This window comes from Leptinotarsa decemlineata, unplaced genomic scaffold (genome assembly GCF_025532065.1).
Source record: "Leptinotarsa decemlineata unplaced genomic scaffold, Ldec_3_MD MMD2_tig00026282_RagTag_RagTag, whole genome shotgun sequence".
Classification (NCBI taxonomy): Eukaryota; Metazoa; Arthropoda; class Insecta; order Coleoptera; family Chrysomelidae; genus Leptinotarsa; species Leptinotarsa decemlineata.
Window position 1 is genome coordinate 6,373,916 of NW_027412668.1, and position 25,176 is coordinate 6,399,091.

At 35.9% G+C, this 25,176-nt stretch overlaps 1 protein-coding gene across 1 annotated transcript in view; it reads left to right on the forward strand.

Annotated features, from left to right (window-relative positions):
• Positions 1–25,176, forward strand: part of qsm (Zona pelucida superfamily protein qsm) — an 84,121-nt gene that overhangs the window by 48,054 nt on the left and 10,891 nt on the right. The window contains exons 2-3 of the mRNA XM_074179729.1: positions 16,287–16,492; positions 19,868–20,025. Coding sequence (XP_074035830.1) covers positions 16,287–16,492; positions 19,868–20,025 — 364 coding nt within the window. The remainder of the gene's footprint in view (positions 1–16,286; positions 16,493–19,867; positions 20,026–25,176) is intronic.

Below are 25,176 nucleotides of genomic sequence, written 5' to 3' on the forward strand. Positions count from 1 at the left end.
TCCTTATGATGGTCAATATTGCAGTCTTCAAGTTTTTTTTCACATAATTTCAAAGAATTCGGAACCCATCCTTTACTTTCTTCGCAATGCTCAACGATTAGTCGCGATCCTTTGTTTGCAGGCATGTTAGGCGGACACATTCTCGAACCATCAGTCCACCCTTTCGTAACTGTGTTGTGAGTGTCATACCAAGCTCCGTCTAAAAAGAAAATTTGCCGTTGTTCTTGTCTATATTTAGTTCTTTGTTCTAAGTATTTGTTACGTAATTCCACTATTCTTCCGCTTTCCATAACTGCTTGACGTTTGTTTATGTGTAAACTCTGTTTATGCTTGAGAAAGCTATTGTATAGCGAAACACGTGTCGCGGTGGTAAAACCCTTTATAGTGAAAATCATACAGTAAACTGTAATAATCAGTTTTTATAGTCATATATTGTTTTTTTCAATGATTTTATTAGATAAACATCTAAAGGTTTTGGTAATCCTGTATCACATCACGTCGTGCGATCATAAGGTTTGTTTTTTATTATTTTACGTACATTTGTGAAAGGAATTTTGGCCAAATCTGATGTTGTTTGTGATAGTTTGTTTCTCTCGAAACCAAACTTGAGATGTAGATTCATTGAAACATACTCTCTGTGTGTCAATATTCAAATGCATCCGAATCTTATTCACTGGTATCTCTTTTTCGCATTGTTCACCATCGCTATTGGAATCACTACACTGAAAAAAATCTGCGTTGTTATCACACTCGTTATTACTATTAGTACTTGTCCAAGGACGCCACATTTTGAACAGATAACAAAAATTTTAAGTAATTATAACTGCACCAATATTGAATTTCAACACTAAATCGCGAACAGTTCCTGAACTGAACACGACGACGATAACCATTACCGCATTCCCCGATCTCTATTTGTCATCGTCACATGACTTCAAATTTAATTTTATAACTCTTCAGCCAATCATAGTAAAAATTATCAAATACGAACCGCCAAGTCCACAGTCCACGTGGAGTAGTTCGATGCCGGTTAATTTCTATGTATTGGTGTTTTTGACCTGTGAGAGTGCCGCCAACTTTAAGAGTGCACAATATCATTTACTTCGTCTTTACCTGAAGTGCAAAAATCATCGACGAACATTCGCTGTGCTGGCCGTCATTCAATCTTATCTAAATCTTCTGCCAACGCAAGTTCTCCAAACCAGCTCGAATGACATCAGGATCAACTTTTACGAAAACGGTGACTAAGAACAAGTGTGAGCTCAAGGAGTGTATGGTGGCCATTCCATTTTGGGAACCGCGAACCATGAATCTCGCCAATAAATATACAATCCTCGAACAAAGATTCGTTTTATATTTATGAGATTCGAATGGAGAGAACAGTCGTTTGAGTTTTTGTTCGACAGGTTAATCGTTCATCTCGGATTTGTGAGTGATTTATTGGAAATAAAACCCTGGCGATTGAAAACGAGGCATAAACTCTTTCGCGCATTTATTGAGTGAACTGAAATTATGTGATTAATTCGTCAGTCAATCAAAGTGTTCATTATCTAAAACAATTAAACATCAAAGGTAATTGGTTAGGTTGAGAGTACATATAATGGATTTCAATTAAGTAAAATGAAAAATATAGGTACAGCAGTCTAACTGAGAAAACTACTGCTTTTGAAAATGAAGTGTATGATCTGAAGATTTGTAATTATTATCATGAATAGTATTATTCAAAAGTTACCCCTGGAGAGTCTAATTAGTCAGTTGCTCCTCATATTTCAAATTTTGACCACAAACTGAGTAGTGCAGTTGTCTTATTATCTCATCATAACATTACGACTTTGTGACAGGATGAGAAAAATCTACTCATATCACGATTACAGTGCGTAAAGACATCCATGAGCTCATTTCACTTCACTTCACTCAAAGTTCTTGGCCTTTGCTTCCAGATAGGCGCATTTAGCCAGCTCGATTCGGGGGGGGCGCAGCTGTCTTGCACGCAGCAATGCTGCCACCCCTTTTTTGTCTAAATATTTTATTATATTACAAAACACTTAATATTTTTGGGGACTTCAAGACTTTTTACACATAATTAACACATTTATTTGGTAAAATCCTGTCTCCACGTGGACATCCGGTCCACCCCGGCCTCCAACCGGCGTGAATGGGAGTGCTGTTTCTCTATAACACTTATAGACTGTTCACAAAAAACTTTTAATTTAATGATGGCACGTTCTATGACGGCAGACATTCACAACACCCATGAGCTCATTTGAATTTTGCACAATTCAATGTTCATATCTTTCGTGAACCATGTTATCATTTGAACAATCCGAACAGGTGAAAAAAAAACTAATAACATTACTCTTAACTACTAATAAAAAAATCCGTGTAGGTTTATGAAGAATAAAATTACAATATATTATCATATTATACCAGGCCGCCCATGCCATACAAAGAAACTGCCGACGTTTGGTAACTATTTAGGACAGTAGCCGGTCGGTTCGACGTGGTGCTTTGTTCACGCACTCAAATCGACCCCCGTGTTGGTCGCTGGTTCAAGCTCTAGGATGAACGATCGATTTTCACTTGCTATCGTCCAACCCGTGTCAGGAATCACACATTAAAAGAAAAAACCTCGTTATTCCTTAGCTCGCACAATTTTCGACTTGTTTTCGAGGGTTGTCGTTCGTAGGGGTGCGACAGCTGGTTAACGGAAAAAACAGATATATATATATATATATATATATATATATATATATATATATATATATATATCAGGTAAACTACCTTTTTTCGTGGTGTACCTGAAATATGGCATGGCAATACACCAAGATATAATATCGATTAATAAAGATTATACCTTAATTTATTCTATTCCAAAAATACAACACATTTTTTCTTTCAATCAATTCATCCTACGTGTAACATGTATGTTCATTACATCATGTCTAGTATTTTAGCAAATTAATGGAAATTGGTAATGAATAAACCCATTTTATGAAATAGATTTGGTTGGTCAGCAATTATTACTGAGTCAGTACTACATTTTATTCCAAGTGATAGAAACAACTTTGTATCAAGAAAATTATTAATTCGAAATGGAATTTCGAAAAATTTTCCTCTTCTAACGGTCCTACACAGTAGGATCTGGTAAATGCCTGCCATACCTGCTTCCCTGGCTAATACCAAGATGGACATTGAATGGTATACGACAGACTAGCAAGTTACCTCCCAGGGAATAGTCTTTTGGATGCTTTACGCTCATCCAGCAACAGGAACATGCTGAAATTATTTGAGTGGATCGATTAGTTTCAAATGTGGTTCGAAAGTATATATGAGATTTTCCTCTGAGAGGAAGATTTGTTAACTAGTAACAGCTCCATCTCTTGAACAAATCCCCTAAACCCGAAAAGAAACATTCTGACAAAACAAAAAACGTCAGATGGCTGTATATCGAGGAGAGATATATTCTTACGGAAAACAATATGTAGGAACGTATCTTGGGGTGAATTTTTCTAAATTTCATTTCAAAATAATTATTTTCTTAATACGTATATAAATCTCTTCGATGAAGGCGATCAGACGTTGTTTCTGACTCCGTTAGTTTTGGTTTTGAAAGAACCTTTGGTTTTAATAGTTTTTTTTGAATAAAAATACTTTGAATGACAAGACGTGGTTTTTATGTTTGACAAGTATTCAAATTCTATTTATTTTTGCCAACTATTCAAAAAATATCTAATAAATTATTAGTTCAGTAGCAAATAAATAAAAGAAACATTTCAGATAAATAATTTATTGGAACAGACGTATTCTGATTTTGGTAACTCTGTAGCTAGTAGAAACAGAGTAAGTTTCTGTCACACAAACCGATTATAGATTTTTAATATAGAAAGATTTTACCGGTAGTGCCACCTGAAATGACTACCAATTATTATGAAATATTAATACAAGAATAAATTCGACATATCCCATAAACAAGTGTAAAACTAACCATTAAATTGCCAGTCGAGCCCAGACATAAAAACACCGTTAGTTGTGGTTCTGATGAACCCGTCAATACCGGAGGCTACATACTTACTCTTCATGATCAATTGGGATATATTTCAAACATCATACGTGTTTAGATGGTTTATTGAAGTTAATTTGGCGTAGTTGCATACAAACAAAAGTAAACAGAAGAAACAAGATCTTTGGCTTGAGTACCAAACTTTTGTTAACTTTGTAAAACTCACTAATAACGAATAAGATTTTTGGAATCAGTTTATTAACCAATCACCCCCCAGGGTTTCGAATGATTGGACTTCCTTCCGGTATATTTTTTGCTCTTTGAAGATTTTCTTTTGAATTTAGAATATCTTCAAAAGTTAACTGTTAGCTGAACTATTTGTTAGCATAGCATGACTTAATTCGTAAATTATTCTGTGTGAAAGTGAACTGAGACTATGAAAAACTGGACTATCATCTTTTGATATCAATCTTTTGATTTTCAAATGCATTTGATAATAATCCAAGTAAGTGATACTTCATCAAGAAATTATAAATCCCACAACTGAAAAAACCTGGAGTAAAACCTTTGCATGTGGAAACGAATCATCATTATCGCCTTCTTTTCTTCTTCCACATCATTATTAACCAATTTATTACCATTTCAACTTTATCTCAATATCAATCTACGTATCCACTTCCTCCGGAGAAGCTCAACATGTGATATACGGATCGTCGACCTGCGAGCGGCTAAAAATAATGGTTTTCAGCAATTTTGAATTCAGTCTCATGCCAAACCACCCGTCGAAATCTCACTAGTTTTATAATTTATTATGCCATTGTAATCAGCGGCGTCGACCAACTTATTATAAGATGTTACCAGCCCAGAACGATGCATCAATTCAATTCCTGTTACCTTTTAATTCTAATTCTATTGGACTGAAAAAAAAATCCTGAAATGTAGAAAATAGTTCACGTTATTCGATACTGCATGGAAAATTGGAGATTAAAAAAACTGAAGAGAAATGAAAACATGGTCATCAAAAAACTGGTGTTTGGTGTACGAACAGAAAAGCCTCCTGAATAACACAAATGTAAGGAGTAAAGGTAATCGCATTGCTGACTCTTTAGCCAAGGAAGCGGCTGGACTAAGAATTTTAGAACCCAGTGGCTTCGACAATTGCGTCACACCCATGCTCAATCCCTAAAGAGATGGGATGAAATCGAAGGACGCCATCTTTCCAGGATCACCCTGTGCGACCCTAGGAAGCTGGCGCCGAAGAAATATCTGGCGATGACCAGGAAGAATCTACGCTTAACAGTAGGATTTCTAACTGGCCACTGTCAACTAAGGAAACACCTCCATAATATGGAGCTAGTGGACACACCTCTATGCAGGATGTGTGAACAGGAAGATGAAACTGTCAGGCATGTCCTATGCGAGTGCCCGGAGTTATCGTCAATAAGAGAGTGTGTGTTCGGCGAGTCTTGGCCCACACCTGGCGATATAAAGGAGATGTCTCCCAGATACATCCCACCTTCCTGGAAAGGACAGGATGGACGATGACCTAGGAGGACAACTCCTTGTGATGATGTACAATGGGTCACAGTAACCTAAGTGCTGTAGGCTACACTCACCCTTCCTACTCTACAGATGCAAAACACAAATGTAAAATAATATTCAAACCATCAAGTGGAATTGGCCGCGGTGGTGCGCCCGACTCATGATCGGAAGACCGTGGGTTCGATTCCTGCCTCGACCAGATATTTTTCTCGAGAGAATTTATCTGGTTGAAACTGGGATGATTCTGCAACCATGCAACCATGGTAAGACCTCGTTAGTCCTTAGCTCGCACAAGTTTCTCAACTTCTGAGAGTTGTCGTTCGTATGGGGGCGACAGCTGATTAACGAAAAAACAGATTTTAAACAGATTTTTAACTATAGAAACTTTGACTTCAGAGAATATTTTTGAATATTTGTGAAGTCTGTCAACCATGGATACAGGTTTTTTTCAAGAATGTGCTGCACGATGTTTAAATTTAGCTCAATTATTGGTTGAAAAATGGAATTGGTCAAATTCAACCAGAATTAGGAGCCTCAGTACAGCACACTCTGCAAAAAATGCAAATGTTGTAACGAATGTTTGTGGTTGGTGATTTTTGGAATACATAGTTTTACTATATCCAAGAGCAAGCAGTGAAATCTACAGCTGTGAATAATAGTCAACGAGAGGAAAATTTACAAAGAATAATCAGAGCAGGGTTCATTATTTCGACACTAAAAGTTTCAAAACATCAAACAGTTGTTTGAGTTGGTCGATTATAATGTCAGATAAGATTAGTCACTTGGTCATTATCGACAATTCTTCTGCAAACATTACAACATATTAGCCATATTCCTGGCCGAAATTGAAGAAAATGAAAGTGGCATAATACATAAAATACGACATCTTTCCAAATGGGTCCATTTTATATAGGTTCTTGATACTCATATATTTTATGTAACATTTGATTGAAACTCTTATGTAAGAACTGTGTAGTTGTTAAATAAGCTTACACTCAGTACACCTGCATCTGATACCAAGGACCATATCCATTATGCGACTATGGTGTGAGAAGAAGGTGTGAGCTCAGATTTCGACTCACTTAATCCATGAGAGAATAAAGTATGGTGCTTTAATGAACTGAGAATGTTCATGTTTTCAAAGAAAACTTCTCACATGTCTTCTGAATATGGAGATATAGGTACTAGGTTATGTCGATTTGACTGCTTGGTGTAGAAATAGAAGTAGCCAAAGTTCATCGCTTTCTTGTGCAGCTACTTCAAAAAAGTTCTACCGTGTCAATCAAATATGTAGGTCTTTCTTGGTAACTTTATAGACTCCAGAACCATTTCGTTACATACAGATTCCAAACTTGAAAGTCTAAACCCAAAGTAAGTATAGCAGTCGACAAGATGAGTTAGATTGATCATTTTGGTGGTTTACTCTGAGTTGCCACCTTTTTCTTACGACCAGGTCTATTGGAATTTATATTGGTACTAGCTATTACATCATACGAGTGGTGTTGTTTCAACCCAAGATAAATTTATGTCACTCTGACATTGAAATGATGAAAAAAACTTACGGGTATGAGCTGAACATAGTTTCCTTCATACCCATACTGTTTTTTAGTTTATCTTTTATGAGTCATCTCCTGATGATGCTAACTTGGCTAGCAAAACGCGCGTCGAAAGATAGTATTTTGTTCTGGTGTGGCAATCGATCTATGATTCACTGGAATTATACCCAGAGTTCTTCATATATAATAATAATAATGTAGTCCTTCTCGACCACCAGAGCAAAACGATATTTGTTGTGGAGTTTTCAGCTCCTGGCGAGACGAATATCGTCAGAAAAGAGGAGGAAAAACGGAAAAAAAATCGAGATTTTCTGTTCGAACTCTGCAGACTCTATTCAGATCACTCGTTCAAGATGGTTGTTCTGATTATCGGAGTCTTTGGTGGAATGATGTCCTCTCTACTCTCGAATCTTAAAATCATATCGGCTTGCCGCACTAAGGCAGAAATCTTAGCCGCACAGATGCAGAAGGCTATCATTCTTAGCTCACTGCGTTTGCTCAGAGCACATAATTCTCGGACCCAATGATCACTTACCCCACGGTGTAAAGAGTGGTCATTGGTTGATAATGCTGGCACGCCCTCCCGAATGTATCGGGGCTTCGAGGGATAGAGCCTGACTAGCGCACACTACGGTGAAAATAATAATAATAATAAGACGTTGATTAATCCGAATTCACAATTACATGACCAGTATACATACATTTTGTGATATACAGATGAATTAGCCTATTGTATGCTTTCTGATACGAGATCAGGTGCTGTTGAGGCCCAGAGGGAAAATGCGTATATCTATGTAAGTGGTAATCGACTAAGATAATTATATTTCCAATATTATGAAAACTGCCAGTTGAGTACTAGATATATTAATGTTGAGATAGCTTCTCTTTTAATAGTCTTTTGAATGACGCCATCGATTTTGTGAAGTCAGTGATACGGAATTTATTCAGAAGATTTACCGTGCAGTATGTGAAGGAACGTTTGATTATCTCTTCCTTATGGGAGAGTATAGTTATAATTTCTCTTCTACGAATATTGACATGGCTTCTAAAGATGATTTTTTGTGTAAATAAAGTTTTTCGTATTTTAAAATTCTATAGAAGAAACAGGTTGTATGAAGTAGTCTTCGATTATACACATTTATCCAGTTTATTTCCTTCAGTTTATGCGACACTCTCTGTCTTCGTCTTATACCAAATATCAACCTCAAACAAGAATTTTGTAATATTTGAATACGTCCGGAATCTCTATTATATGCTATCCCATATATGCTATCACAGAAGTTCATGTGTGAGAGAACCATTGAATCATATAGTTCTTTCTTTGTGCTTTGATTTAGAAATTTTCTCTTGGGGTAGATCATTTTCAAATTAGCATAGCCAATTCTCAACTTAAACGTGACGTGCTCCGTGAATTTGAGTTCATGGTCAATTATCAAACCCAGATTTCTAGCGGATGTTCTGAAAGAAATAATCTCATTAGTCATACTAATCCATCATTTAAAAAAAATTATAGTCATGAATTTTTTTGGATTGTTTTTCCATAAATGTTCATTTGATATTTCAAAAAGTTTTTGCAGATCATTGTTGAGGAAATATTCTGCTGCTGCAGTATCTGATGGGTTAAAGGAAAAGTATAGCTGCGTGTCGTCTGCGTATAGATGATACTTGCAACGAGTTAATGACTTTACGAACTGTGCAGTATAGATTGCATAAAATAATGGACCCAAAATTCACCCTTGAAGTATACCAGTGGTGACAGTAATCGCCGTCGATGTCTCATTTTTATACACTATTCGCTGTAATCTGTTCGTTAGGAATGATTTTATCAAATCGCAAGCTCGCACAGAAAAGCCGATATGATTTAGAATTGCCAATAGAATTCTATGATTCAACATATCGAACGCTTTTGTGTAGTCTAGCAGTACCAGGGTCGTTGCCTTACTTTCGTCCATTCTCCTCAGAACATCATCTGACGAATCAGTCAATGCAGAGCTACAGCTGTAGCCTGGCCGAAAACCTGATTTTCAATGTCAATATGATGAACATATTGACATTGAAGTTACCGAATATCATCGGTTTCAGTGAATAATTCAGTTAAAGTATCTTAAAAGTGATCTATAAATTGTGCAATGTTCGAATTGGGAGGGCGATATATATTTCCTATGATGTTTTTTCTATTTGGAATTGTTGTTTCAATCCATATCTGTTTCAAAAAGTCTTTGAAATCCCGATACAATATCTTAAATTTCAAATGCTTTTTTATATAAATTCCAACACCTCCACTTCTCCCATTCCGATTATCTCTGATGAAATCATAATTTTTTATTTGTATCATTTCTCCACTTATTCCTTCATGCAACCAGCTTTCAGAAATTCCCAGTATGTCATATTTGAAATTTTCTAAATGATCTCTAACAATATCGAAATCATTGTGAAGCGATCTCACGTTAATATGTCCGCAATCAAAATGAGCAAATCAAGAGATAACAAAGATTATTGATATATACCATGAATTAAAGAATACAAAAAAAAATATCCAGATCGAGACGTACAATCAAGTTTTTTTTTACTTTTCTGGTTGTGCATTGAAAATAAAATCCATCAAATACTATTTTAGGTGCAAAAAAGTAAGAGAGTAAATTTGAGTGATCACAGAAGCCTGAATTCGGTTTGATTCAAATGTGTTTAGGAAAAATGACCATATTTCCCGCCTATGCTCACCACCTTCATCGTAAGATCAAGCAAGCCAACTAGTTGCAAAGTATGTAACAATGGACAATAGCGTCCAATGTATTTTACGCAATGTTGTTTTTGAGTTCGCATGAGTCGGGCAGGAAACACACCATATGAGTAAAACATTTAATTTGTATGCATTTCAAGGACTCCGAACATGTTAATTTCACGTAGAGAATAAATTATTATATAAGATAGCGCTCTTATATATGCATTCGTATGTGAGGTACCGTAAGATAGTGGACTTGTTGATATATCGAAGGTTTCAAGACTGGCGTACAGGGTGCCATGAAAATTGTTGGGAAATATGATAATTATAAAAGTGTTGGTTTTAAAATCAATAAGAAAATTACTTTCAAATTGAATGAAAATTGGATTTTATGGAATTTAAGAAACTATATAGACGAAACAACCTTAATTTGGGGAATAACTTGTTGTGTTAAGTTAGGAGTTTATACTCAACACAACGATTTTTTTTTCATATAGAAAAAACAACTGAATGATCAAAGTGTGCTTCACAATGACTTTATCGGAATAATTAATGCAGAATTTTGTTTGAACGGGAAGAGAATAATTTTTGGGTTCTTCATCAGCAGTGTGGAAATCTTTCGAAGAAAAAGGTGAATTTCTCAATTTTTCCAATAGATAAAGTTTTGAAATTCCAAACAGCATTTTGAGCTAGAAAGTTGTATACAACTCTTGAAACCTCATGAAGTTTAAATTAAAACTTTTTTGGATTACTGTGGATTACTGTGTACGTTGCATATACGAAGGATACATTTTTCTCAACCTCTTTGGTATGCCTTCGATCCAAAGAAATAGAAACTGCTTTTTCTGTTGAGCTTTTTTCTCATAATTAATGTCTGTTTTACCACACTTTTAGAGTATCTAATCTATAAAAGATCTTTTTTAATGATGAATTTCATTAGTTGGGACTTCCATTGTCTGATATTATATAAAATGATTTGAAATCCCTGAAGTGATTAAAAAAGAAGAATTAAAAATGAATAACTGAAAATAACAATTATATCAAGCAAAAAATTCGAAATTAAATAATAGTGAAATAAAATAAAAGTAAAAAATAGGCATTTTGTCGAACTACAAGGGGCAATTGAAGTCTCACAGGAAAGCCAACTAATTAGTTTCGACGTGGAAAGCCTTTACACCAACGTTTCGGCCGAAGAAGCACTCCAAATCATACAGAGGAAGCTATCTAAAGACGAGGACCTGAAAGATAGAACGGATTTACCTATAGAAGTGCTTATGGAATTACTAGGATGCTGTGTACGAAACTGTTATTTCCAACTGAAAGGTGAATTCTACACACAAGATGAGGGACTGCCATTGGGATCGCTACTTTCACTAGTCATAGCCAACATATATATGGAGTGGTTTGAAACTCTGCCCCTTGAAGAAGCCCACAAGAAACCTTGTTTCTGGTTGAGATACGTCGACGAAACCTTCATAATATGGAACCATGGGAATATTGAACTGGACGCCTTCCTGAAATACATCAACAGCGTGAGACCTTTCATCACTTTCACAATGGAGAAGGAAGTCCACAACGAATTGCCATTCTTAGACGTATTGGTGAAGAGGACCGACACTAAGTGGGAAACATCTGTATAACGAAAACCCACTCACAAGGGATAGTATCTGAATCACGAATCCAACCACCGTCAATCGACTAAAAGAAGAATCATCAAGACTCTATTAGATCGTGCTTTCGGGCTCTGTAATACGAAGGAAGGTCTCGAGAAGGAACTAGATATCATTAAAAATGATCTTCAACGGAGTGGCTACTCCAAAGCGATGGTTGAACAGACTTTGGCTAAAAGACAGCAGGAGCCTTGTAAGGAAGAGAAGCCGTCACAACCAGTACTTGCACTTCCCTACATCAGAGGAGTATCGGAAAGGATAAGAAGAATTGGTTCCAAGTACAACATCAGAACCTGGTTTAGATCCGGAAACACTATCCGTAGCAGCCTCACGAAAACCAGGCCACCAAACGATTTCAAGAATTGCATTTACCGGAGTGCAGAAAATTCTATATCGGTGAAACTAAGAGGCCATTGGAAGTCCTAATTGCCGAGAACAAGAAACACACACAGCGAGGGGAAACCATCAAATCAGGAATAGCAGAACATGTTTGGACCCATCAACATAATATTGAGTGGTCCCAAGCTGAGATCATACACAGAGAGAAACATTGGTTTAGGAGGAAATTCAAAGAAGCCGCATACATGTTGTCCAACAACGTATTCAGCCAAGCTAGCGTAGAGATACGCAACGTATGGAAACCCATCATCAAGCGAAAAATGGCCAAATGCCGCCAAACTGTCATCTCCCACTAAACTAGTGAAGCGAAAAAAGGAAAGCGGAGAAAGTGAAAGTAGTCGAATGACCCATAAATAGTCATCTCTCGGAGGAATCAGTTCCGTCACCACCCGAGACGATTATGGATAACAACAATCGAAACGTCGTGAAGTAACTTGGCTTGGAGTCTCTTAACTTTTAATTTCATTTTTTGTTCAATTGTTCTATTTTTACTTGTATTTCATTTCACAATTATTTCATTTCAGGTTTTTTCCGTTAATATAATTATTATTTTCAGCTATTCATTTTTAATTCTTCTTTTTTAGTTCTTTCAGGGATTTCGAATCATTTTATATAATATCAGACAATGGAAGTCCGAACTAATGAAATTCATCATGAAACATTGTCAATCACCTTCAAACAAATCTTTCTTGATGAATAATAATAGTGTTTATTCACATTCGTTTTTCTCACATGGTCTTTTGCCTTAATCTAGCCCAATTAGTAAATAAACAAAAAGAAATTTATCTATTTTGAGATTCTATGTTGCAAAGTGGTATGGAAAACAGTTGTAAATATGTGAATATCAGAACATACTTGAATAATAATAATTTCAATTCCTTTTAGATCATACAATTATAGTGTAGGAAACATCAAATACAAGTATATTTATAACAACAATATACAGCAACAATAAAAAAGGAGACTTTTCATAGGTTGAAGTCCTAAATTGTTTAATTTAATATATATATATATATATATATATATATATATATATATATATATATATATATAAATTGCTGGGAAAGTCAAAATTTTATTTGTTTTAAATGAGGGTCTGCATGATTCGGTTCTATCTAGATTGAAAATTAGGCGAAGAATTCGGTTCTGAGCTATAAAAATACGTTCCCCACAAGATGAAAATGTATGAGAGTGTTGATGGAACCATAGAAAAATACACGTTAATCAAAGATTTTACATCCAAAACCTGACGTAGTTGCAATAGTGCATAAAAGCTGCTACTAAGTTTTCTAACCACATGGTTTAAATGAAATTTCCAAGATACATTAGTGTCAATGTGATCAGCCAAAAACATTATGAACATTATAAAATTTGAAGTATCCAATAAAATTATATAAAGATATAAATGTAAAATAACTAAAATGAAGACAAAGAACCCCACAAGGAAGTGAAACTATTACAAACAGTGCTGTTAGTGGTTTAGTGTTTTCAGCTACGTTACAAAAAAATATTGTTTGTAGTGTTTCAACAATACGTATTTCAGCCCATCTAGTAACTAAGAGGTATTGAAATGAAAAATGTTGTTGCACACAAAAATGGGAATTTCTGCAGAAATTCGAATTCAACAAAAACAAAAATGCCTCATCGAATAAAAGCTATGTTCGATCGTAAATCAAGCCAAAAAATTCAACTTTTTCATAGACTCTTCCAAATGAGATTCTTTATCTCGGAACGTCTGACCTTAAAATCCATTTAGAGTAGCAGTGCAAAAGCGTGTGGAACAATAAAATGACGTAAATTAATATTCCTTCAATGAGGTCAGATGGAGAAAGAATTTAACCTTGTAGTACGAATATCATTACTGTAACGTTCTATTCTGCAAGACTTTTACTTTCGCGTTCGTTACATTGTTGACAACGGTGTTAAATCTTATTTATATACCTGAGCAGGAACAAGATATGAATCAATTTGTGGAAAATTGACACACTGGGTAGCGGATTTCAGGTCACATTTTAGTTTTCTGTGGTAAAAAATTGGCAGGATCGAACGATCCTCGACAGAAATTCGAAGTAAATGGGTATTTATTGAAATTGAATGTGAATGCAGAGTCAAGCTTGATGATAATATAAACACATTTCTTTGAATTTAGGAAATTCAAAACTGTAATATACGGTCAAGTCAGGTTAGGTCCAAAGTGAGTGGGTCTATTTGACCCTCTACCGCGACCCACGAGGGTTTATTGTGGCTCACACCTATTCACACTCAACCAAATAAACCCAACTTCGTAACGAAGCCGATTAGTTTGTATGGTGAGGGCATGGTCTTTCAGATCAGATGTAGTCCAACAACTTTTTGGTATCAAGCTTCGAAGGGTGAATAAACGCCTTGGAATGAACCAATCCTGGAAGATTCTGCCAAAAGCCTATAAATCTTCCTGCCATCCAGGTGTTCAATCTTTGTTTGACAAAGCCTAAAGCGAGGTCAATGACAGGTTCTAGTCCGAGGAAGCTACTTGCAGCACCCTCCTTCGCAAGGGAGTCAGCAGCCTCATTACCTAGTCAGTATGACCAGGAATTCAGACCAAAGACAATCTGCTAGGTTTTCCTACTGAGAAGAGTCGTTTTTGGCAATTTGCTGCCAATTTAGACGTGGCTCGGTAGGAGCCAAGAGCTGCACCGGAACCGGAAGGTGTTTTTTGATCCATCTGTGAACCAACAACTATCTGCTCTTAATATTTCCTTCTCTCGGATTATCCAGTTCTCTCTACTCGGGAAGAGTACTTTATAAAGCAGTTTTTAGTTGACAGTTGGAGGCATAAAGTCACTTTTAATGTTAACCAACAGTCTGTTGCACTGTTCAATTGATTTGTTCAATTGGCAATGTGCACAAGCCTTTATGCAGTCCATCTAGCTTCTCTCTCCAGAAAAATGTCGAGAGGAGGTAGATCTAGAAGGATCTCCATGGCCGCTGACGGTGTGGAACTGATGGCACCACTGGTGACCAAACAAGCCTGTCTCTGTAAGCAAGAGAGCTTCGCCTGGGCCGTAATATACGAACTTACATTGCCTATGAACATCCAATCATTTGCAAGGCGAGACACTCCTTATTCAGAATATTTCTACCAATAACAATTGAATATACCTTTTAGGACATCTTCTATTTTTCAGGCTACCGTAGAATATTGAATTATTGTCCTTGAGACGATGTAATAGAAGTTGACTTTTCTTTTCAAGATGGATACATATAATAAAACTGCGCATACTGTAACGTCATCTATGAAACTACTGTCTAAAAAATTGATGAAGGAAAACACGAAATTTGCTTAGTTTTTGACCTAAACATACAATTTTCACAACTTCACGTATGTTTCAGTTTGTATTTTGAAATGGCATATTTTTCAAAACGAAGTGGTAGCTTTCAAACTTTAACCTTGAAGTATACTTCCTTTCATATTAAAATATATTGATACTATGCGGTTAATTTTCTCATAGTAAAAAATAAGAACAGAGTTCATTATACTTTCAATTCTTGTTGTTTTTTCAGTGGAAGAGAAAAATAAACCGCGTAGTATAATCGGTTTTTTTATAGGAAAAGAGATATACTTCAATATAAAGTTAAAGAAGTAACTTTTAATATAATATACAATGGGGTCCAAAAGTAGCTGATGAATTCATTTTCTACGTAATTATGAATGAAAATTAAAAATCCCTAAACAGGTCAATGTTTATATGAAAATATACTTCCTCAATAAAATTATTTAACTGCACCTTCAACCTCCTACAGGTGATAGCTAACTTTGTAAAAATTTCAAATGAAAAGAGGTTTTCAATTCTCTATTTAGCAATATTGCACTTTTCATTTTTGGACTTGGATACTCAAGAGAAAAGCAATTTTATTGCATACAATAAGCCTTCGAGTGAAATACCTGTCGCGATTGACTAGTCTAGTAGTTATCTCATGGAAAACATAATATTGGGAAAGAATAGACAAGGTAATCGTGACATTATTTGACTCAAAGTCTTATCTATTCAAAAAAGTAACATCGGTAACTAATAGACTAGTCAATCGTGACACGTGTTTGATTCAAAGGTAGTTCATTTGTTTTTGATATTTCTATTGGATTATATGCTCAGCTCATATTTATAAATGATATTTGTGTTTCTGATGAATGTGGACGGTATTTCATTTCTTCTCAACTTAAAAAAAATTGTATCAATCAGGATACCTATCTCATTTGATCACTTACAGAAAATTTGATAAACTAACATACGTTAACATATTCTGGAACACAGGTAATGTGATGAAAATAATATCAGGTCAAAGTACAGGAATTTTATTGATTTTCTCGTTTATTCATTTACTATATTTATGAACTCATTTGAATCATCTTGTTTCAGTGTCGCCCAAAGTAAAATGTACCCCCGATCAAATGCGGATAGAAGTCCCAATCTCTAGCACCACTAAGGGAGTGTATATCGAAGGACTAAGGGACTATCCTGATGTAGCTTGTAGGCCCATAGCAACAGGGACCCTAGCAGTACTTGAACTTGACCTTCAGGACGTCTACAGATGCGCTGTCACTAGGGCTGTGAATAAAAAAACGGTAAGTGAGAGTTTGATAAGCATTAAATCACAAACCAACCAATGTATTAATGCATTTTTAGCTTTATTAGAAGATAATGGTTGGCAAAACAGGCACTAGTACCTGCCTCCCTATAGTGCCTATAGTTATTTATTCATTTCATTAATTTACTTTTAATTTACCTAATTTTACATTTAAAATTTTTAGACTTATGATTAATATTGCATGCTCTTGTTCCAATTACTTGTATACTTGTGAACTTGTGCCAATTATTGTATTATTGTATATTAAATCTATAATAAAAATCTGTAAAATCTGTAAAAAATTTATGACAGGATGAAAATTCTTCAGTAGAAGTACAATAATTGAAAATTTCATAGGACACAATTTCAAACACACAAAAATATTTTATTTCAATAACTTTATCAATAGCTGATATGATTTTAAGGACTTAGCATGACTATGAACAAATTGTTCTTCATTTAATAATTTTCTCATCGGAGTATTCTTTCATTGGAAGTCAGAAGTGCACAAATTTTAAAAAACTCGATCAGTAACATCAAATTTTCAAGTCATCGGTGATAAACTCAGGATGTTTGAATCTCTGAAGAAGCTAGCCACTGTGAAGCTAGTGACACTGAAAACCTTAGTCTTAACCATTTTGTCAGTGGAAAGTCATCTTCGGGTCAGTCGGGATGGAGTCCAGCTCCCCTACCCTTTCGGCTGATTATTGGTCTCGAGAAGGACCAATGGGTTCATGACTGATGGTATAACGGCATGAAGTCCTCAGACATCAGTGCCGCCCTTCACGGAAAACCATTTTGTCAGTACCATTCTGTCATGTAGATACTCCAAACTCAATAGGCCATGGCCTCCTTGATGTCTGGGGAGTACAACCGTGGAACAGGCGATTTGGGATGCAAACACATATAGAGATGCATCTTTCCTCTGCCATATTCTCTGTTTCACTATCACTGTCGTCATTTAAATCAACAATGAATGTATTTCCATCATTAATATGGAAGTGTCCAATCTCCATATAGTCTTTTTCAACCAAAATTACTTTTTTAATCCTTTTCTGTCTCCTTCGGTAATTTAGATACTTCTTCTTAAACCAGCTCTATTACCCTCTTATCAAATTCTGGAAAATTATTTTTACGCCTGATGATTTCCCCAAATCAACTCGATGGGATTGAAAACACAAAAATAGTATGGTGCGTCCATACTTTTCAGCAATACTCTCGAGGGCATACACTTTTTTCAAATGGTTTTGTCTGTAAAACTTCAAGTACTTGGTTTTTGGTATAGTTATCTTCAAAATACAAATTGTTATCCATTGAAAACCTTTGTATTTCATCTTTTCTCGAATTTTTATTCGGTACTTTGATGAGCTGTCGCAAATAATAGGGAGCGTTGTCAAGAACTATTACACTATTCGCATCCAAATTTGTGATCAATGTGTTTTCAAACCATTCCTCAAAAATATTAGCTTCCATGTTCTTATGATAGTCAACATTGCAGTCCTCAAGTTTTTTCCACATAATTTCAAAGAATTCGGAACCCATCCTTTACTTTCTTCGCAATGCTCAATGATTAGTCGCGATCCATTGTTTACAGGCATGTTAGGCGTACATATTCTCGAACCATCTGTCCACGCTTTCGTAACTGTGTCGTGAGTGTCACAGCAGCTCACGTTATGACCGAAAGTATTCAATTTCTTTCTTATGATTTCAGTTGTAGGAATCTCATTGCTTTTGTAAAAGTCGTATATTGTTTTTTTCAATGATTTTATTAGATGAACATCTAATGGTTTTGGTAATCCCGTATCACATCGCGTCTTGCGTTCATATGGTTTGTTTTTGACTATTTTACGTACAGTTGAGAAAGAAATTTCGTTCAATTCTGATGTTGCTTGTGATAGTTTGTTTCCCTCGAAACCAAACTTGAGATGTAGATTCTTATATACATTGAAACATACTCTCTGTGTTTCAATATTCAAATGCATCCGAATCGTATTCACTGGTATCTCTTTTTCGCATTGTTCACCATCGCTATTCGAATCACTACACAGGAAAAAATCTGCGTTGTTATCACACTCGTTATTACTATTAGTACTTGTCGAAGGACGCCAAATTTGAAACATATAAAAATTTTAAGTAATTATAACTGCACCAATATCGAATTTCAACACTCAAATTGCGATCAGTTCGTGAACTAAACATTGACGACACAACGGCGATACTCATCCCCACATTCTATTCGTCACCGTTACATGACTTCAAATTTAATTCTATGACTCTTCAGCCAATCATAAAACTCGGTTAGTAAAAATTATCCAATATGAACCACCAATTCTTCAGTCCACGTGGACTAGTTAGCGGCGGAATTATTTCTCTGTATTGGTTTTTTGGGCCTTTGAGATGCCGATAGCTTTAACTTCTCACAATACAGGTTACTTCGACTATACCTAGAACTAAATAGAAGTATATCGATATATTTATTGTCTCAATTGAAAATGCATTATTTCACATTCAACAGAATGTTTACCTGTTTGTTTGAAGGTGGTTGACAATGTTTCATGGTGAATTCCATTAGTTAGGACTTCCATTGTGTAATTTTATAAAAAATGATTTGAAATTCCTGAAAGAATCAATAAAATTGAAATGTACAGCTGAAGATAACAATTATATTGAGCAAAAAAAACCCTGAAATGAAATAACAGTAAAATAAAATGCAAGCAATAATTGAGAATTGAACAAATCAAAAAGAAATTAAAATTAAAAAATTTCAAGCCAAGTTACTTCACGACGTTTTGGATTGTTAGTATCTACAATCGTCTTCGGGTGATGACTGTGGATATACTAACAATTGAAACGTGGTGAAATAACTTGGCTTGAAATCTTTTATTTTTATTTGTTATTAATTTGTTGAATTTTCAATTTTTGCTTGTATTTTATTTTATTGTAACTTCATTTCAGAGTTTTTCAGGTGTAATTTCATCATCTCATCATCATTTCATCATCTTAGACAATGCCCCGATCTAATGAAATTCAGAATGTTTACTTTTTTTATTATATAAAAGTAAGAAGAATAAATACTCTGGAGAAACAAATGTTCTACAATATACATATGGCCATGAAATACAAGCTACAATTTTTCATCGCTCTACCGTGAAACCTACCAAGGGGATAATAAACAACAATTACAATACAAATTTGCAATTAGATCGAATTAAGTACGTCTGCGGATAAAGACAGAACGACACAGGATGATGTGAACATAAATAACCTTCATTACGTTGATTTATACTCTTTCCTTGTTTTAATAACACGATTTTTGAATGCATAACCATGGTTGAGGCGATTGTACCAAGTTCAAATTGTTACTTTTTTACAGGGGAAGCAAATATACTATCAAACACTAATCATCGAGAATGTCGAAGAAAGCGGGCACACGATAAAGGAGACGCTGCATGTGAAATGTTCCATTTTCTCAATCAAAAACCACACCGTGTCCAAAAGAAACGTTCTTCCAGCCGGATTTCAAGAACCAGAGTGAGTATTTGTTTAATGGTAACCATGTGGCACAAGGACTTAGTAATAAGATCTTCACATATTACCAATTTAGTATGATATCGGTATCAAGATTAATTCTAGGGATATACCTATAATAATAATAATCATAATGTAGTCCTTCTCGACCACCAGACCAAAACGATATTTGTCGTGGAGTTTTCAGCTCCTGGCGAGACGAATATCGTCAGAAAAGAGAAGGAAAAACGGGAAAAATATCGAGATTTTCTCTTCGAACTCCGCAGACTCTATCCAGATCACTCTGTCAAGATGGTTGTTCTGATTATTGGAGTCCTTGGTGGAATGATGTCCTCTCTACTCTCGAATCTCAGAATCATACCGGCTTGCCGCACTAAGGCAGAAATCTTAGCCTCACAGATGCAGAAGGCTGTCATTCTTGGCTCACTGCCTTTGTTCAGGGCACATGATTCTCGGACCCAATGATCACTTACCCCACGGTGCGGGGAGTGGTCATTGGTTGATTATGCTGGCGCGCCCTCCCGAAAGTATCGGGGCTTCAGGGGATAGGGCCTGACCAGCGCGCACTACGGTGAAAAAAAAATTATTCCTTCGGTGCCGGCCGTGGGTCCACAGGCCTAACCACCCGGTGGACCCAACCCTTGGTTCCCAATAATCAAGGAAGGGGCCCCCACAATCGACCCGCTCGGAGGGGTCAGAGGCAAGGTGGTGGGGCCCATTACGATGATTTGCCTACTGATGACAACCCTGGCAATGAAAACGGACGTTTTGAGTGGACGCATGAGATAAGAGATAGCCTTATGCATTGCTACGAGAGTAGTGAGCCTCCGCGAAGAGGGTGCATGGCGAAATTGCATGCTCTGTGGTGTAAAACACATCCGGAGCATGCCGCCTTTTCCGCCCAAAACCTTAGGGATTATGTATCTTATCTTCGACGCCAGGGCTATTTAGCTCCTTCCCAACCTGCTAATGAAGTGGTAGAAGTGACAGTTCTACCACCCGTTGGCACGGCTGGAGAGAAGACTCGCACCATACCACCAATGGAGACGACAATCAGAACACGCAGGGCGCTCCACAGAATTAGGCCCCTGAAGCCACAAGAACTGGCTTGTTTGGATGCGGAGGTACATAGTGTTCTAAAAGAAGAGGCTGACATCTGGCAAATCAACACCGCCGTGTATAGCGTCATCCAATCGGTTTCCGAATCGGAAGGACGATATCCCGGCCTTGCGGTTCGGAAGATTGAACGGCGTGTACACAAGATGGAGGCTAAGATCACGTCGGCGAGACAACACGCGTCTCGTATCCAATGTGTGGATACGAGACGAATTTTTCTCAACTAATGTTTTACATTAGTTGAGAAAAATTCAGCAAAACATTACTGATTTCGTACTTGTTTTTTATTATAATTCAATTCAGCTCAACACTGTTTATTGCAAGGCATTTTTTCCTTCTAGTTTTTTGCTGGACAGTACGCCAAATATATTTTTGTTTTTCTCTGCCATTTTTATTTTCAAGACTTTTTTGATAGAACGATTGTTTTGTTTTGTTAATTTCGGTTAAATAGTTTTTTTTTGCATTCTTATTTGTTAGTCAAAATAAATTTAAGGCCATTGCCCATCTGTATAAGATCAGAATCAACCTAGGATTTTTTGTTCACATAGTAAAGTAGAGTGTTCACAAATTCTTTATACACACCATCAACAGTACTCTTTTGTGCATCATTGAGATATTCATATATTGACGAAAAACTCATATTTGTAACGCTAAATGCACACACACACCGATTTTGGACGGCCGATTTTATACCGGTGATCGGCGTCGAACACCGGTAAGCATGTGTGCAAGGTCCCGTTGCCACATGTGGCTCACTATTGGAATTTGGACGACCGGTATAAAATCGGCCGTCCACAATCGGTGTGTGTGCAATTAGCCTTAAGCTAGCTAAGTTTGATTGAGATGTATTTCTATAAGTGAGCTGTTTATCATTCGTGTTAGAATTGCAAGACATACTGAATCAGACTGATATTTTACTTTTATGTCAAGGTCTAAATGATTTCCTAATTAAAGTTCCACTACGGATTCAGAATATTCCCATGACATGTTACACACCGATTTTGGACGGCCGACTTTGTACCGGTCGTCCAAATTCCAATAGTGAACCACATTTGGGAACGGGACCTTGCACACATGCCTACCGGTGATCGTCGCCGGTAAAATACCGGTGAGCAGCCGTCCACTGCCACTGTATCGCGGCCAGTACCGGGAAGTAGTGGCCTACATGACCATTCCAGTCTCGAATGCTCGGTGAAATTGTAGTTACTACGCACTAACTTCGTTTTGGTAGTGCGTGCTAATTACGACAACAAAGCAACTGATTGTTTGACCGATAAAAATCCGGTGAGTGTGCAAGCACCCGCTATCGATAAAATAACGGCCGATTTTATACTGGCCGTCCAAAATCGGTGTGTGTGTGTGTGCAACTAGCGTAAGTTAAGAAATAATCAACTTTTGTATTCGTCGTTTTCATGTTTTTATCTGTACATACGCTAGTGGGTTCAACTGTTTATTCAAGTGTATTATTCTCATATATAAAAAAAAATTGCTAAAAGTTTATATAGTCTTTTGGTATTATGAAAGCCTAATTTGTCCTTTGATGTACTGCTGGGTTTAAAATATATGGAGTTTTTAATGGAAAAATGTTTTTATAGTATATTTGAATTTATAAAAATTCACACTATGTGAATTACTATGTTGATATAAATTTTAGTATTAGTGTATGTACCTTTTCTTGATGTGGATTTTATTTTAACGTACTACTTTACTTATTTTTGGGGAAAGAAAGTTTTTGGCTTTCTACTACTCCATCTTGTTACAAAAAAAAGAAGGATGAGGGAGTCTTCCAAAGAAAGGAAGGAAGTAACTCTATACATGGATGTGTAGATCATACAAAGAAGTAACTTTCAGACACAAACTGAAAGAAAGTCCTCCTGAAACAGCAACTTTTTTGTATCAAGATGGAGTAGTAGAAAGCCAAAAACTTTCTTTCCCACTGAAAATCCTCCTGAAAAATATAACCCCTTCAATTTCAAATAAGATTCCTCTTGGCTGGGATTAAATCAAATAGGTGAATGGATGTCATTACGATATCATCGATGACATAAGCAGATCAAGCTGACATTAAAAAATCGTAATTCATGAATGAAGTGTGTGTATTTTCTATAATGTTATCCAATTTGGCACTGAAGAGCGTTAGGGCAAGTGTCTTAAGGCGAAACATCGGTGTATACCAGTGAGGATGGCAGTGTTTTATGTAAGTGCAATTTGTTACCTTTCATTTAAAGTAGAACTCATGTGAATGATATCTGATTTTCATTCCACAACGAATGTTTGAAATACAAACTGAGTAGAGAAAAGTATCTTCTGTATAATTCAGTGTTCATATAGAAGTATTTGTTTCGAAAGAATTTTTTCTTTCGTATAATTCAATGTTTATATGAAAGTAGCTGTTTCAGGAGGACTTTCTTTCAGTTTGTGTAGTAGAAAGCCAAAAACTTTCTTTCCCAAAAATTAATCACTCCTGAAAAATATAACCCCTTCAATTTCATACTTTACTTACTAATTGAAAATTCCAATACATGTAAGCTATGTCAAAAAAATGGAAATAAATAGTGATTGATTATTATTTCCTATTGTAAGCGGTTCACATCAAAATGGCGTCATGTATACATTTCATTCTTCAAATAACCCTACAGCAACCCTTGCTGCCTGGGGTGAAGTTTCGGCTACGAATCTGTATCAAAACTCTACCTTGAGATGAATTCAACTTGTTCTTTGTATTGAAAGTTTTGATGACAAATCAGTTTCAGTATTATAAGAGATTGAATGAGACTGAATCGAATTACACCTACGTACAATGTTCATTATAATCAACCAAAATTTCTCAATTCACTTTGATTGAGCCTGAAAGCTCATCAATCAATGTCTTGCTCGAAACAGCGCGGTATTTAAACGAGAAATCATAATAAGAACAAATTCATAAATTACAAACGATATTATATTAATAACTGTTCTATTTAAATCGGTATCTGGTCGCTACGTGGTATGCAGGTGTTAAAGTTTACTTTTACTTAAGAAAACCGCTAGCCGAAGCCATAAATCAAATTCATCTAATTATTAGGTAAACACGTCTGCGAAGCAATACGTTATTATCTTCAGGAAACTGCCGGTACCTAAGTCGATTAGTTGTTGAAATCTGAAGCGATTCAGTAAGAGACTGTAATTGATTTTTTTTGAAAGATTTCATTAACAACTATGATTATACGACGGGCAAGTTTTAGAAAAAAGTAGTTCCGGAGCACAAAAATCATCACACGATTCGGATAATACAGCCAGAATAATTTTTGTAATAATTGAAAATGAGATATTTGTTGAGAAGGATTAGTTTTTGGAAAAAACTTTTTGACGACATCAATAAAAACTCTTCTTCAGGAGGATCATCAAAAACACTTTCATATAAATGTTTATAGCTAATAACCAGCTATTCTTATTCATATGCTATCAATTTAGAGACTGTGGGTGTCACTAGGCAGCCTAGAAAGGTACCTCTTGGAACAAAAACGACATTTGAATATGAAATTAATGGAAATTAATTTCAAATCCGAGGAATGATATGTATGTTTATTCAATGTGAGTTCCACATCAAGGAATAATGTTTATTTAAATTTTTTCAATTCAATCCATGGGAACTTTTGTTATGATTCGAGAGTAACTTATAAATGATTCTTACAGAAAATATTGCGTGACTTTTTCATATTAAATTGAATTTCACTCTTTGAAAGTATCTGGTGTTGATTTAGTGGAATATATTTCTACTTTAAATATTCAGGGTGTATTGTTAATTATGCCTTTCATTCTGGGAGGCCATTTTCGTCATATTTTATGAGAAAAATATCATGCTCATAGTCTTCGTAAAGGAAAATGTATTCGTCTTCACTATTTTAGGCTTGGCCTTCAAGGACAGTTAAGTCCAACAATGCAATTATGTTTCAGCCTAGCACCACTGATGAGATCTTGGCGGGTCGAAACAGAGCTGTCTGATGTTGGGTCACGAATATTTTGAGGACTCGGGTTTGATTTCTGATTATAACGAAA